At 37.1% G+C, this 15,779-nt stretch overlaps 1 protein-coding gene across 6 annotated transcripts in view; it reads left to right on the plus strand.

Moving 5' to 3' along the window:
• The window catches only part of LOC134540489 (gastrula zinc finger protein XlCGF57.1-like), a 46,518-nt gene extending 31,333 nt beyond the window's left edge, over positions 1-15,185 (plus strand). For 5 of the 6 annotated variants that reach the window (XM_063383296.1, XM_063383293.1, XM_063383295.1 and 2 more), the window contains one exon: positions 9,400-15,185. In XM_063383296.1, the coding sequence (XP_063239366.1) occupies positions 9,400-10,673 (1,274 nt within the window). In that variant the 3' untranslated portion in view covers positions 10,674-15,185. The remainder of the gene's footprint in view (positions 1-9,399) is intronic. The other variant, XM_063383298.1, reaches the window with a different exon arrangement.
• The last annotated feature ends 594 nt before the right edge of the window (positions 15,186-15,779 follow it).

Genomic DNA, 15,779 nt, shown 5'->3' on the forward strand with positions numbered 1-15,779 from the left:
GTGATATGTTAGTAGCAAAATATTAATATTGATTTTATTTGTTATTAATAACCATGTATTGTTATGCAAGAATAGATATCAATAATTAATTGTATTTCAAACAATGTTAATCTGATCTATGTATGTTTAGTAAGTTAAGAATTTGATTAAGTATTTATAATATTGGCATCGCATTACATTACATCAAGAACACAAGTTGTAATTGCCTGCAGACACTTGTATTAGCAAGAGTACAAGTACGCACATAGTGAGTAAGTTAGTGATTAAAACCCGGACACCTATACTTAAGCCAGGTGCGAAGGTTACACCAGAGTGAACTAGACATAGTGCGGTTGGCAACGATTGTGTACCTAACAGTGGTGGGAGCAGACGAGTGCTTCCTTGTGGGAAGTGGTGATCTCGCCCCACACAATCAGCACCGCAGACACCATGACGCCGCCTCGCGCGTAGTCGTGAGGCAGGGTGGCTAGATGCCGCCGCAGTAGCAGTTGATGACGTCAGCTGCAGTGCCAGGTGCCGTGCTGTCTGGTACTGCACCATCGCCCCACTCCAGACCCCGTCGACGCGTGGTGAACCAGTCCAGGTTTGTTCGCCGTTTTGAGGACAGGCGCCATCTCGACGCCGCTGTCCGCTGCAGGAAGGAGGAGTCGCAGCAAGGATGCCGTCATCACCGCAGGTGGACGCCGATCCACTGCCGTGACGTGACCTGGAGAACATCCTATTGTTGATTCACGTGTACATTGCACCCTTTGTAACCTTTTGTGAATCATACTTACCGTAAGTAAGTCCTCCACGTCCCTCTCAACAGGAGCGGCTCAAGGGAGAATACGCAGTCGAAGAGTTGCGGCAGTTCCCGCCTTCGAAGATTTTTCGCGGTAAAATCCGTGAACTTTATTGTGCAGGTCTGTTAGCAGCGACGACCCGATGCAAAGTGTTTAAAAGTGCGCGAATTTCCGTTGAGCACCGGTAAAAGACAATAAAAGAAGGAGAGGTTGTCGCTCCCGAGTTGTTTTTTTTTTCGTCGTTTTGTGCGCGCGTTGCTAGGCAACGAGAAGTTTTATTGTGTATTGTGCGATGAAGAAAGGGAAGTGCCAATCACATTGCACTGTTTTGAACGAGTTAACGAATACTGTTCAATATCAGGGTGTCTACAAGTCCCGAAAGTCACGAAATTGAGGGATGGGTTACGAAAGTCACGAAAAAGTCCGGAAATTAATGTAAAAAGTGTGAAAAGTCACTAAACTTTAATAAAACAGACTTTTTTTAAAAAAATTTTGTTTATGTCTCGTACGGACAGACAAATTTAATGTACAGGTCTACCAACTATACATTGTATTTGTAGTAGCATTTATGTGGGGTAATACCGTTTGGTAATACTCAGAAAGTGACTTTTTGCTGTTGGTTAACATGAACAATTTCAATTGGCTCTTCTACTTTTTTGGCTGTTCCACTTTGTGCGCTGGCCTTTGCTGTTACAAGATGGCGTAGTACATGCTTTGAATATATATACTGTATAGAAGTCGCGAGTGGATAGGATTTACTCTACGTTTTTCAGAAGCGTATGATGAGCAGCTTGGGAACTTCACCGCTGCAGTGCGCTGCCGTAACGCCCTGTATCGTCTTAGTTGTTATTTACACGTTAGAGCGCAGCACTGTCGCCCGCTGTCATTCCCGCACCCCCCACCACCCAACATTCACTGCAGCTCAAGGTCGTTCAACAGGAGGGGGAAGGAGTGTTTGAAGAGTTCGACACTTGTCCGCTAGGGACCACCACAAGTCGATGCCCTAGAGATGGTGGCGATTGCGGCGGTGAATTAACCAACTACCTCAAAACCGTATTAGAAATTTTAACCTGGGCTGGCGACTTCTATACAGTATATATATTCAAAGGTACATGGCTGTTCATCCGTGTGGGAAATTAAACGCATGATTGAACGTCTCCATGTACTAGGAAGCTGTATTTTTAACTGTGATACTAAAATACTTTTAACGAGCGAAGTTAGGTTTTTCGTTTGTAAAGTAAGCCAGAACTAAGCGTGTACAACTATTCGAAACAGCATATGCAGAAACAAAGCAGTTTTCCGTTCATGTGAATAAACTTCAGTGATGTGCCAGTGTGGTATTTGGCTTTATGATTAAACTTGAGACACATCACAAAAGCAATCTGTGTATTTTAGTGCTGTAGGTGTTACAAATCAAATCACGACGAATAATTTATTATGAAAGGATGTACATACAATGTTATGATTAGCACATTTGGCCTCTGCTTTATTATTATTATTGTTGGTGGCAGAAATTACAATCTGGCTAGGTAAGTTACGTTTGTTGACATTGTTAACTTTTATTTACTCTTTATTATGGTAATTATTTATGCAAAAGTGGAAGCAAGCATTTAAACACGCGTGAGTTTTAAACTTGTAAACAAACTTTTTTTTTTATTTAACGGAACGTGACGTGACCATACATCAACCAATGACATAATTTTCCGAGTTATACCCCTTTTATTTCAGTTTTACACATTAAATTTCCCTTGTATTTCACAAACGAATATGTAGTGATATTTCAGTTATATATAGGCCTATATGCATGTGTGTGTGCTACGAAAATATATTTTCTCTCTGTCATCATACATGTTTAGGATAATTAAATCTATTTTATTAAGACATTTTCTATAATATAAACACAAGTACATTACTGCATAATTAGCATTAAACAAGCATTTGTGTTGAAAATGTCTTGCAGATTGTGTGTATTATGAAATGTCTCGTGGGTGTTTCTGTGTGTAGTGGATAAATTGTGATTATAAAAATGCCTGGTAAATGTAGTTTTCGAAACAGCTGGTATGAACTGCCATATGCAGGCACCTGTAAGTTGTGGCTGAGACGCGATGAAACTGATACGAATAGAGCATTTTGCTACATCTGCATGGAGGTGTCAACTCAGTTAAGACACATGAAAAGGGTAAACGTCATCTTCAGTTAGTGAATGACTTGAGTTCAGGCAAACAATCCCTAATAACTAGTAGGCTTAAGCTTAAATCAAATTTTTGTAGTGATGTGACAGATACTAGGCCTAAACCTTGATGTTGTGGGCTTGATGCATCTGATTCAAGTTTACTTGAATCAGATTTAAACAAAAATTGCCGTGTTTAGTGGTCACTAAGGTCCTGAAAGAGTCCTGAAATTGGTTTGGCAGATATCTGTAGACACCCTGAATATGATTGACAAGGGCGGCAATAATCTGTACTGCAACATTTAATGTTGTTACCAGATTAAGTTGTTATTATTATTTATGTTTTGTTTAATGTGTACTCTATGTCAGAAATTTAATTTATTTAAAAACGGTAATTATTTTTAAATGCATATCTATGACAATGTTACTCTATGGACTGAATTAGACGTTTGAAATTGGACAATTTTCGAGACCCCTCTAAGGAGGTATTGAATTTAAACGGTAAACGGTAAAGTTAATGCCGTTATTATTTAATGTAAATTATTATTTCAGTATTTGTGTATTTAAAATTTATGAGAAATTTTGTGTTCCACGCTATTGTTGCGCGCTGATTTCAGAAGTTTAATGTAACAGTTTGTGGTAATCGGCCAATGACGGCCCACCATTTGAAACTAAGTCAAGCATTGTTAACTGGCTTAATTTGAGAAGGTTTGAAAAAGAATGTAATGGCCGGCTTAAGCTAGAACTGCTTCGTGACGTCGATGAATCTAAATCCTACGAAATAGCTGGAAAGTAGTAGGCATCCTGGACCAAGGATGGTAATTATGTATTATTAGGGTGTAAACGTACTTAATTAAGTAGGCTTTATCTAAAAAGATAAAGACCCTAGGAGTGATAAATACGTGAGTAAAAGAATTGCTAGAATCTGTCACTCCAATTCATGGCTCATTGTTATGTACCTCCATACAATTGTCACATGGCAGCCTAAAGGAATTATAAACAGATATTTGAAGTTAAAACTATTGTCTACAAGAAACTGACTTTTTTTGATATAATTTATTTTTACACACACTTAACTTAACTCAGAGGTCTGATGAGCGAGAGACTCTAAGCTCTACCGACCTAATTGAACCTATCTAGCTGAGGTAATATCAAATTAAGGACCCAAATTCAACGAATAAAACTGTGTAAATATCGTCGAACCAGAACCAAAGACTTTTGCATGGTAATGAAATGTGCGCATTGTCACTCCTGTCAGTTGGTAATTATGTATATGTATGTTTATGTTTTCAAGTCAATACCTAACTGTGGCTTAAATACTTCTAACACATGCCAACTGAGTGTTACCTAAGCAGTATTGTTTTACACAGAGAAAGAAAGCCCAACATAATTAAGTTGTCTCCATCAAGGTGGAGCCATTCAACACGAACAAAACAACAAAAGTTTCCCCACAACGTCGTCTCTTAGTTTACTGTTAAGTGCATTTTCAAAAAAACTTTTCATGTCTCGTTGCCTACTCAACATACGTTGTGATGATTATCTCTTTCTTTTAACGCAACCAAACTTGGTGCTTTTTTTTTATGCGTGTGACATGGACAAGGGAAGGAAAATTGATCTTGCTTTGTTTTTACTAATGCTTCCCATCCCATCTTTCATCTCTTGCACCCTCAACACACTCGTTCCTTGTCTTCCTACCTCACTCCTCGTGTATTTCCATTCTCGTCCCTTCTCGTGTATGTTATCTCGTTATTGCTGCCACTACACCCTACCACTTCACTCCAGCTGCTCGGTGTCCGGTAGAGAAGTACAGTCGTTCAGCGCTTGTGTATATAAACTACTGATTTTTTTTTTCATTTGCTACATTGTGAAATGTAAGCTGAATAAAGATTGTGGACATTAAGGGCAGGGTGATTTAATAAAATTATTTTACAAGTATATCAGCATCCCCACATTGTATATAAAGAAAGATACATTATCTTACATAATTGACTGGTGCCTCTAAATGTTAGTGCAATATTATTCTAAAATTCTTTTCCCATTTGAATTTGCTTCAAAATTAATGGTGCTCACTGTACACACACACACGTATATATATATATATGTGTGTGTGGTATTTTTATTGGATATGAAGTACTGGAATTCAGTAAATGGGCACTAAGCATTGCACTCTTTTTTTAGGACGTGAAGCATGCCAAACAAACGCACAAGGTTCCAAAAAGACTGGCTCAATGATGAATAATTTGCCTGGTTATATGAAGATGATAAGGATCCATTCCGTGCTGGATGTTCACTATGTCGGTACACCTTTTCTCTCAGCAACATGGGTAGGCGTGCGGTTACAAGCCATCTTGCCAGCAGTAAGCACATGAAGGCAGCTTCCAGTGGACACTCAACAGTGTCCCTAACCAGGTATTTTTCTCCACATGTTGAAGCGACTCCTACATCAACAAGTGGTGTTGGAGCAACTGCTGCATTAGCAAGTGTGCTTACAAGTAGTTCCGGCATAAGTTTACCCAGCACTTCATCGAGCACTATTCTTCCTCAGTTGTGCACAAGCAGTGAAAATATTAAAGTCTCAGTTGCTCTACCTGCTGTTTCATCAGTGCAAGTCAGTTATTATCACAGTCGTGCACTTAAAAGTTTTGTGTTGGGTGAGAGTATTACAAAGGCAGAAGTTTTATGGTGCCTACAAAGTGTTATGACACACAAGTCATTAAGGTCTGCTGCCAAAGATGTTTCTTTGTTTCCCATAATGTTTCACGACCGTGACATTGCAGCAAAAATGCAAATGCAGCGTGATAAGATGGCATATGTAATCCTTCATGGATTAGAACCATATTTCAGAAATATGCTACTTGAAACACTCCATGCATGCAAGAATGTAGTTATTGGATTTGATGAGTCCTTGAATAAGGTGTCTCAGAAACAACAAATGGATATCACCATTCGTTTCTGGAATTTTCAGAAGAATGAAGTATGTGTTCGCTATTTAACTTCAGCTTTTCTAGGTCACGCAAAATGTTCAGATCTGCTGAATGCATTTGTTAAATCTCTCTCATCGCTCAACATTGACTTGTTAAAAATCATTCAAGTCTCAATGGATGGACCCAATGTCAATTTTAGGTTTTTGCAAGATTTAAGAAAGGATTTAAAGAAAGATGAACTTAGTCCTGTTTTTCTTGACATTGGAAGTTGTGGACTTCACACAATGCATTGTGCATTTAAGGCAGGCATTAAAGAAATGGGGTGGGATATTATTGCCTTTTTGAGATCCTTGTACTATCTTTTCAAAGATACTCCTTCTCGGCGGGCAATATACACAAGACTTTCATCATCCACAGTGTTTCCCATGAAGTTTTGTGAAGTTAGGTGGCTCGAAAGCAGCAAGGTTGCACAGAGATATGGGGAAAATGCAGAATATAACAGAAGTAATGAAGATGGTTATGATACTGTCTCACGGAAATGCACAGGTGGAACGAGGATTTTCTGTAAATGAAGACTGCATAATAGAAAATATGAGAGAGCAGACATTGGTGGCAAGGCGAACAACATATGATGCTGTTAGTTCATTTGGTGGTGTTGCAAATGTCCCAATAATGAAATCCCTCATCCATGCAGCTCGCAATGCCTGGGAAAGATTTCAGGAAGACAAAGAAAGACTTAGCAAAGAGGAAAAAGAAGCAGATAAAAGGAGACATGCAGCACAAGAGGTCAAGGAACTAAAGGCTAAAAAGTTAAAACTGATGGAAGATGCCCAAAGAGAAATTGGAATGATGGAAGACAGAATTGAACAAATTTCCAAGACGTAATTGATACTGATATTGTTATATGGTTTTTAATATTTTAAATGTTAAATGTCTCTACATATATTCTTTTGTGTGTGTCAAATGTTTTTGTCCTGGAGCAGGGAAATTTAAGTGAAAAATGGTGGTTTAAAACTTGTATGTGGTATAAAACTTATGTACTTTTTGCGTCTGAAATCCACAAGATAATTGATGTTTTTATTTATATAACTTTTTTTTCCACAGTGTGATTGTAATTTATACATTCTGGTGTTGTTTTGTAAATATATTTTGCATTTGTTATGAAATATGAATTATTCCTACAATGAAGTTTGTAGATTTAATTTGCACATTATGGCCATTACTTTAGTATGCAATAGAAGTCATAACTTACAAAATTCTTTTCCAGTCCTGCCCGGCACATTGAGGTATTGCAGTAATTTAATTTTTAGGTAACTTGTATAGGTATTGAGTAGCCGTGAAAGCACACACAACCACTAATTGTAATTGATTTCAAGCAAGCATAAAAAGTGTTTTTTTTTTTTTTTTTTTTTCAAAAATCTATTTTTGTCAGGGAAAACCTTACATTCAGGTAGGAAAAGTCAGGGAAATTACGAGGGTTATTTTTTTTTCAACCTCCGATCGGCTGTAATAAAAAAACGGGAATGAATTGGGAAATTATTTTAATGTCAAAATAAACGTACATCTTTACTCTATTTTTCCACATAATCACCGTGCAGATTGAGGCATTTGTCGTACCGATGCACCAGCTTTCCAATACCCTCTGCATAAAATGATGCCTCCTGCCTATTCAGCCACGTTTTAACAGTGCTCTGCAGTTCATCATTGGTGTTGAAGCGTCGTCCTCCAAGCCACTTTTTCAACGTGGGGAAAAGGTGATAGTCACTCGGTGCCAAATCCGGACTGTAAGGAGGGTGATCAAACACTTCCCATCGAAATCTTGCAAGGAGTTGTTGTGTTACAGCGGCACTATGCGGTCGGGCGTAGTCATGAAGCAAGACAACACCAGATGTCAGCATTCCTCTCCGCGTGTTGCGTATCGACTGTCTTAGCCGTCGTAGTGTCGCGCAGTATGCAGCAGCATTGATTGTTGTCCCTGGCTCCATGAAATCAACCAGTAGCACACCTTGGTGATCCCAGAACACTGTAGCCATCTGTTTCTTGGTGCTGAATGTCCGTTTGAACTTTTTCGGCTTGTTTGGAGAATAGGTGTGCATCCTCTGTTGTGATTGAAGTTTTGTTTCTTCATTATCGAAATGAATCCATGTTTCATCACCTGTCACAATTTGAGTCAAAAAGTATTCACCATCGTCTGCGTAACGCAGCATAAACGACAAGTCTGATGCCATTCGCCGCTCCTTGTTGATGTCAGTCAACATCTTGGGTACCCATCGGGCACAGATTTTCCTGTATCCGAGATTGTCTGTAACAATGGCGTATAGGGCTGGCCTTGAAATGAGTGGAAATTGTTCAGACAGTTCTGAAATCGTGAATCGACGTCTCTCACGAACAACTGCATCAACTCTCTGAACTGTTTCATCTGTTGCTACCGACTTCCTTCCTTGGACACCTTCATCATGAACATCAATACGGCCTTCGCGGAATTTCCGACACCACTCTCGCACAACGCCATCGCTCATAAAGTTTTCACCGTACACAACACTTATTCGGCGATGGATTTCTGCTGCAGTGTGCCCTTCTGCCTGTAAGAAACGGATGACTCCACGCAGCTCGCATTTCGCCGTACAGTTTATCGTTGCAGCCATGTTGACATTCCCATAACCAAGCTTCCACTGAGGTGTGAGTTGGCCGCTCCACATGGTTGGTGGAAGGGGGTAAACACTACGAGACGTGTCAATTCGTGTACGAGCGATTAGGGTATTGATTAATGGGCATGCCATGGAGAAATGAAACTGTAATCACACTGCAGAGCACTGTTAAAACGTGGCTGAATAGGCAGGAGGCATCATTTTATGCAGAGGGTATTGGAAAGCTGGTGCATCGGTACGACAAATGCCTCAATCTGCACAGTGATTATGTGGAAAAATAGAGTAAAGATGTACGTTTCTTTTGACATTAAAATAATTTCCCAATTCATTCCCGTTTTTTTATTACAGCCGATTGGAGGTTGAAAAATAAATAACCCTCGTAATTTCTACCATTCTGTAGCCACCCTGAACACCTAACCACCACGCGTGCCACATCCCCATTAGACCAACACCCATCTACCGCTCATCCCATGTCCCATTCGAGCGGCGCAACTTTGCCTGATGGATCGGTTATTATTGTATCAAACAGATACAAAGTAGACAAACTTTGCTGGCACAAGAGACATTTGGATGTGACTGTGTTTATGTACTTACATTAAATTCTGTTTAGAATTGATTACTAGGCCTGTTTAACAATGTATATAAGAGCAGGTATATCATAGGTGCATGTGTGCATCTGACACGCCCAGAAGTTCCACGGATTTTCATTTAAGTGTAAACACTGGTTATTATCGTATCAAACAGATACAAAGTCGATAAACTGTGCTGGCACAAGAGACATTTGGATGTGACAGTGTGAAACGTACACACTGTGTTTATGTACTTACATTAAATTCTGTTTCATGTTCTGACATTTATCATGTTGTCTTTTGTAGAGCACGGACGAAGCAGTGACTTGTGCAAGCAGGAAGGGGGGACCGTGGTTGCAAGAGACACGGAACCAGCCGTGAATGATCACGAGATGACAGCACAGTCCAGTCGCTCATTTCAGCCGGCTCATTTGGAGATGTTGAGACCGAGTGTGGAGGAGAAAGGCACAGAAACAAAACAGTCAGTGAATCTCAAGGGAAGTGCATCTGTGATTCCCAACAAAATCAGTGGTAAACACAACAATGGGAGTCCCTTCACATGTTCAGTATGTTCTGCTACATACACTTCCCAGGGTATTCTTAATAGACACTTTTTGAAACACACTGGAGAGAGACCATTTGCATGTTCAGTATGTTCTGCTACATTTGCTGAAAAGAGTTGTCTTCGTAGACACTGTATGAAACACACTGGGGAGAGGCCATTCTCATGTTCATTATGTTCTGCTACATTCAATCGAAAGGGTGTTCTTAGCAGCCACTTTATGAAACACACTGGTGAGAGACCATTCTCATGTTCATTATGTTCTGCTACATTCAATCGAAAGGATGCTCTTAGCAGCCACTTAATGAAACACACTGGTGAGAGACCATTCTCGTGTTCATTATGTTCTGCTACATTCAATCGAAAGGATGCTCTTAGCAGCCACTTAATGAAACACACTGGTGAGAGACCATTCTCGTGTTCATTATGTTCTGCTACATTTGCTGAAAAGAGTTTTCTTCGTAGACACTGTATGAAACACACTGGGGAGAAGCCATTCTCATGTTCATTATGTACTGCTTCATTCACTCAAAATAGTTATCTGCGTAGACACTCAATCATACACACTGGTGAGAGACCATTCGCATGTTCAGTATGTTCTGCTATATTTGCTGAAAAGAGTAATCTTCGTAGGCACTGTATGAAACACACTGGGGAGAGGCCATTCTCCTGTTCATTATGTTCTGCTACATTCAATCGAAAGGGTGCTCTTAGCAGCCACTTTATGAAACACACTGGTGAGAGACCATTCTCATGTTCATTTTGTTCTGCTACATTTGCTAAAAAGAGTGATCTTCGTAGACACTCAATGAAACACACTGGTGAGAGACCATTCTCATGTTCATTATGTTCTGCTACATTCACTCAAAAGAGTCATCTTTGTAGTCACTTTATGAAACACACTGGTGAGAGACCATTTTCATGTGCTCTGTGTTCAGCTAAGTTTGCTGAAAAGAGTAATTTGAGGATTCACATTAAGACAGTACACTTAGCTGTGCAGGCTTTTACAAGCAGTTAGCAACAGAAAGGAAAACAGCAAATTGTGGCAATTGAAATGTTTTAGTAAATACCTTTTAAAAAAAAAAGTAGTGATTTTTTTCCATAATATTTGACTAGATTTTGTGTTATTTAAAATGGATATAATGGCAGGATAATACTTTATGTTTCGCATTTGAATCATTTTAGTGTTTTGTCATTAATGAACGGCAAACACTTGTTGCTTATTTTGAAAGTATATTTTCTTTGCATAAGTTAAGTTAAATTTTTTGAGTTCTAAACAATTATGTAGAACCTTTGAAAGTGGCAAAAATATTACCGAAACACCCAAATAAACTGTTCACAATTTTTAGTAAAAGTGTTGAAATAGCGCGGTGTGCAGTTTTTTCAAAACTTGAGGATGCCGCATGGCAACACTGCATAGCACAGATTACATCAAGCTGCAAGGTTGCCGTGGTTCACCTGTTGTTGCATAATGAATGGACAACGGACAGCTTGAACGGGATTTGTTAGTGTGTGATCATGTGAGAATGACGTTGAAATACAGTAGAGTACCGGTACAACGTACCTCATTATAACGTATATTTCACTTTAACATATTTTTTTTAAGTGCCCGCCAAAAATCGTATCTTCATCATGCAAAACAGTTTCAGTTTAAAGTATCATATTTTCACTATAACTTATAAATTCTACTAGTAGCGTGGCATTACTACACCAAAATTTACTTAAACTGGTAATTGAATTTCCAGCCAAATGATTAATGTTGTAGAACAAACATACACAAATACCACCGCAACGTATTTTCTAACCTCTAAACCCTCAAAACAAAGTTCAAAAACTGTTGCGCGCACTACCATAGATTATACCGTACGTAGTATGCGACGTGAGCAACACGACACCATTCGATACATCGAAATACGGAAGTTTGAGAGAAGTATTTATTTTTTAGACAAAAGTGTTACGCTACGCTAAAAATACTGTTTGATGTCTGTGCCGGGATTGTTTATTGTTATTGTTGAGTTTATTTTCAGGTTACGTTATTTAGACACCGCATTGTATTTTTGCTACAATATGAGTGATCCTGGAGATAAAAAGAAACGAAAGCAATTCACGCTTAAGGAAAAAGTGGAAATACTCAGAGAACTAGACAAGGGGGAAAAGCAAGTCGCAGTTGCGAAGACATATGGCATTGCGGCTCTCCTGTAGCTATTTATATTTATATTTATTTATTTTTATATATATATATATTTATTTATTTATTTATTTATTTATTTATTTCTCTTTGTTAAGATGATATGTATGTATGTTTCAGTACTAAGTACTTTCAGTACTAAGTACAAAAACTTGAGGTCCTTGTAAGTACTTAGTACTGAGATTCTACTGTAATTACAGAATATTTGGGGTTTTGTTCACATACGCTTGCTTAAAAATTTCTAAAACATACTTAAGATTTGGGAAATTATGCTGCAGGAAGAAAGTTCGCTCTCTATGTGAGAGAAGGAAAAAAATTAATATTGAGTGATGGTAGTATTATAATAATTATTTTAATTTTATAAGTGAGCATTTGTTGTGTCTGCTTCTTCAGCAATTTCCCAAATTAATTTGGTTGCATTTTTTGTAACATAGCATTTAAACTGTGCCATAATTTTAAGGGGCTAGTGCATTTTACCATTCCATAACATTACTAATGTTTTCAGCAAGATGGCGTCGCTTACATCATTACCACCCCTTCATTCTTATGTGACAAGTGCGGGAAATTGGGGTTTTAAGCAGAGAAGTATAAACACACTATTTCTCAGATATTGCATTTTTTGAATATTATGTTTTATATGTATCGTAAACATCACTATAATCTCCTCTTGCTCTAGACTATTTTGCAATACTGAAAATTCATTATCAAAGACACTATTTCTGTAAATGATTTTAATTACATTGGTATTGTGAATCATAACTACATGACCTATTTATTGAAGAACTTCATGATTCTGAAAAATAAAACTTGTGGGAGACGTGAATTATAGATAATTAAAACCAGTATCGTTAAATACACTACAACGGGTGAGACTGTAGTCTACTTCTCTATTCCTAGAAAATATTTCATTACCAAACAATCAATGTCTGTAGACATTATGAATTACTGTTGTATGGTGAAATATTACAGCGCACCCTATGTATGAGAAATCTTCATGATACTGAAATTTTAAAGGCGCGGGAATAGTGAATTACATTGAATTAAAAAGTTATCTCAAAATACAGTTGACCGGGCGGGACTTTAGTGTACTTCACGATACCGTGAATATTTTTGCTATTAGTTATTACTATCAATAAATTATTTACTGGTATTGCAAAATACAATAGACAGGTTGGGACTTTAGTCTTCTTACAATCTAGCAAATATATTTCCTATAAATTCTTATTTTCAATATATTAATTATCAATATCTCAAAATATACTATTCTGGGTGAGGACTGTAGTCTACTTCACGATACCATGATTTATTTTTCCTATAAAAATCTTTTTTTCAAATATTTCTTCCCCGTTTTAATACATACAATAGACCGGGTGGAACTGCATTCTACTTCATTATAACTGTAATTTTTTTAAATGATTTCTTTTAACAATTTAATTACCAGTATTGCATTATAGACCACATGGGACTGTATTTTACTTCATGATACCCATTAATTTTTAGTTTTGAAACATCTTATTTCTAATTAAAGGAATACTGGTATCAGAAATTACACTCAGTCTACATCATACCATGAAGGTTTTTTTTATTATAATATTATTACTTTCCATAATTTATTTGCAAAGGACTATAGTTTGCTTCACAAAATTGATCAAATTTTATTGGAAAATGTCTCCCTTTCACCACTTTAAATTATAGTATCCCTAAAGAATAGAGTTTGATATTAAATCTACTTTATGATTACCTAAACCTTCATCTCCCTTAAATTAAATACACTTCTGTCACCTAACATATAATCAGAGCTGGGCAGTATCGAAAATACAAGTAGTTTTATACGTATTTTCGATATTTTTGGGTATTTTGTATTTTGTATCAGTAGAAAGTTATGTCTCAGTATTTTATATTTTGTATCTAAAATACTTTTGAAGTGCATTTACTGTATTTTGTATTTTATAAAATACAAAATATATTGTGTACTTGCATTTATAAAACATCTAATTTATTTGCTGGATATTATAATTTTGGAAATTAGGATTGGCTATTTATTTGAAATCTGGCACTAGTGAGTGATATCATTGAACAGAAACGGTATCACAGATTTTACAAATTTCTGTCTTATCACGTATGTTCATGAAGCTGAGTTAATGTTCATTTATGTCGATGACAGTCTTACGACATCTAAAGATCCACTGATTCTTCCTCAACATTTGAGATGCGCATCTCATACACTAAATCTCGTTGCAACAACAGATATCAATAAGGCCATTGAAAGCAATCCATCAATTTCGAGGATTCGTCACCCAACACTGGCCAAGTGTTCTACTTTATGGAATGCCTCAGGCCGACCAAAATCGGCTGAAATAATATTTTCTATCCTAGGACATAAACTTAGTTATCCTTGTGTTACCAGATGAAATTATATGTACGATTCTATCTGCCAGATTATACAATTTCAAAAAAAAATTACCAGAAGTTTTTGAATCACTAAAATTGAAATGCACCATTAAAGACATATTTAGCCCTCTTGCTGCTGCTCTTGACCGCGTACAGGGAGATGGCTGCTATTATGGCCAATTACTACCAACACTTTTTACATTGGTTAAAAAGTTTGAAGAACTAGAACTCCAAACTTTCAGACTTGGTGCACATCTTTTGCAAGCTGTGAAGACATCAGTTTTGAAAAGATTTGAGAAATATTTTGAATTAACTTCAGAGGTAAATGAAGCCATTATTGCAACATGTGCACATCCATACTTCAAATTGCATTGGTTACCTGCAACTGAAACTAATGAAAGCACGAGAAAACGGATCCAAGAGGTTCTAACAGTGGCTGCAAAGGACATAAACCCACTGAGAGATGACAAGAACAGTTACACACCAGCAGAAGATGATTGGTTTGCATTCCATGTCAATACAAATAATGAATCAAGTGTTGCACAAACAAACAAAATTGAACTTGAGTTATTACAATACTTACAAGATAAGGCTACCCACACGAGTATGCTAGATGGTTATCCAGTGGTGCGAAAGCTTTTCTTACTATATAATACAAGTTTAACCTCTAGTGGTCGTGTTGAAAGGTTGTTTTCATTTGCAGGTATAATACACAACCATAAACGCCACAGCTTGAGTGACACAATGAGAGACTGGTTTGTTTTAAAGGGAATTCATCCTTCGTTGCTCACAAAAATGTTGCATGTATTTTGTAATTTCATCTGTATTTTAAAATACTATTTTGTATCTAAACTAAATTTTATTTTGAGTATTTTGTAACTGTATTGTTATAAATGTACACAAGTATTTTGTAATTTGTATTTCAAATACATTTTCAAAGTATTTTGCCCAGTTCTGCATATACTGTGTTTTCTTGCATAATCGTTGCACATTTTATACCAAAATCAAGTTTGAAAAATAGGGGTGCGATGATTATGCGGGGAAAAAAAATGTTGTGAGGTAAAGTTATTCATAAAAACAAAACCCTTTCATAGAATGTATGTTTATTTAAAAAAAGTTATAGTATACAAGAGAACGCCAAACAATTTATATTAATAATTCATGCAACAAAAACCTTTCTTCAGCTTTAAATATAAAATAAAATCTGTGACCCGAACGCAAGGGGAACCACACGTAACTTAGAAACACACAACTTAGAACAGTTATAACTTAGAAACCTTGAAAAAATCCATGTAACTTAGAACAGTCATAAGTTAGAACGATCATAACTTAGAAACACAACGCAGAACCACACAACTTAGAAACATCGTAACTTGGAAAGTCATAACTTAGAACTGTCACAACTTAGAACTGTAATAACCTAGAAACACTTAACATAGAAACACGCAATGCAAAATCACACAACTTAGAAATGCCGTAACGTAGAAAGTCATTACTTAGAACTATCTCAACTTAGAAACACACAACTAATATTGTCATAACTTA

This window comes from Bacillus rossius, chromosome 16 (genome assembly GCF_032445375.1).
Source record: "Bacillus rossius redtenbacheri isolate Brsri chromosome 16, Brsri_v3, whole genome shotgun sequence".
NCBI lineage: Eukaryota > Metazoa > Arthropoda > Insecta > Phasmatodea > Bacillidae > Bacillus > Bacillus rossius.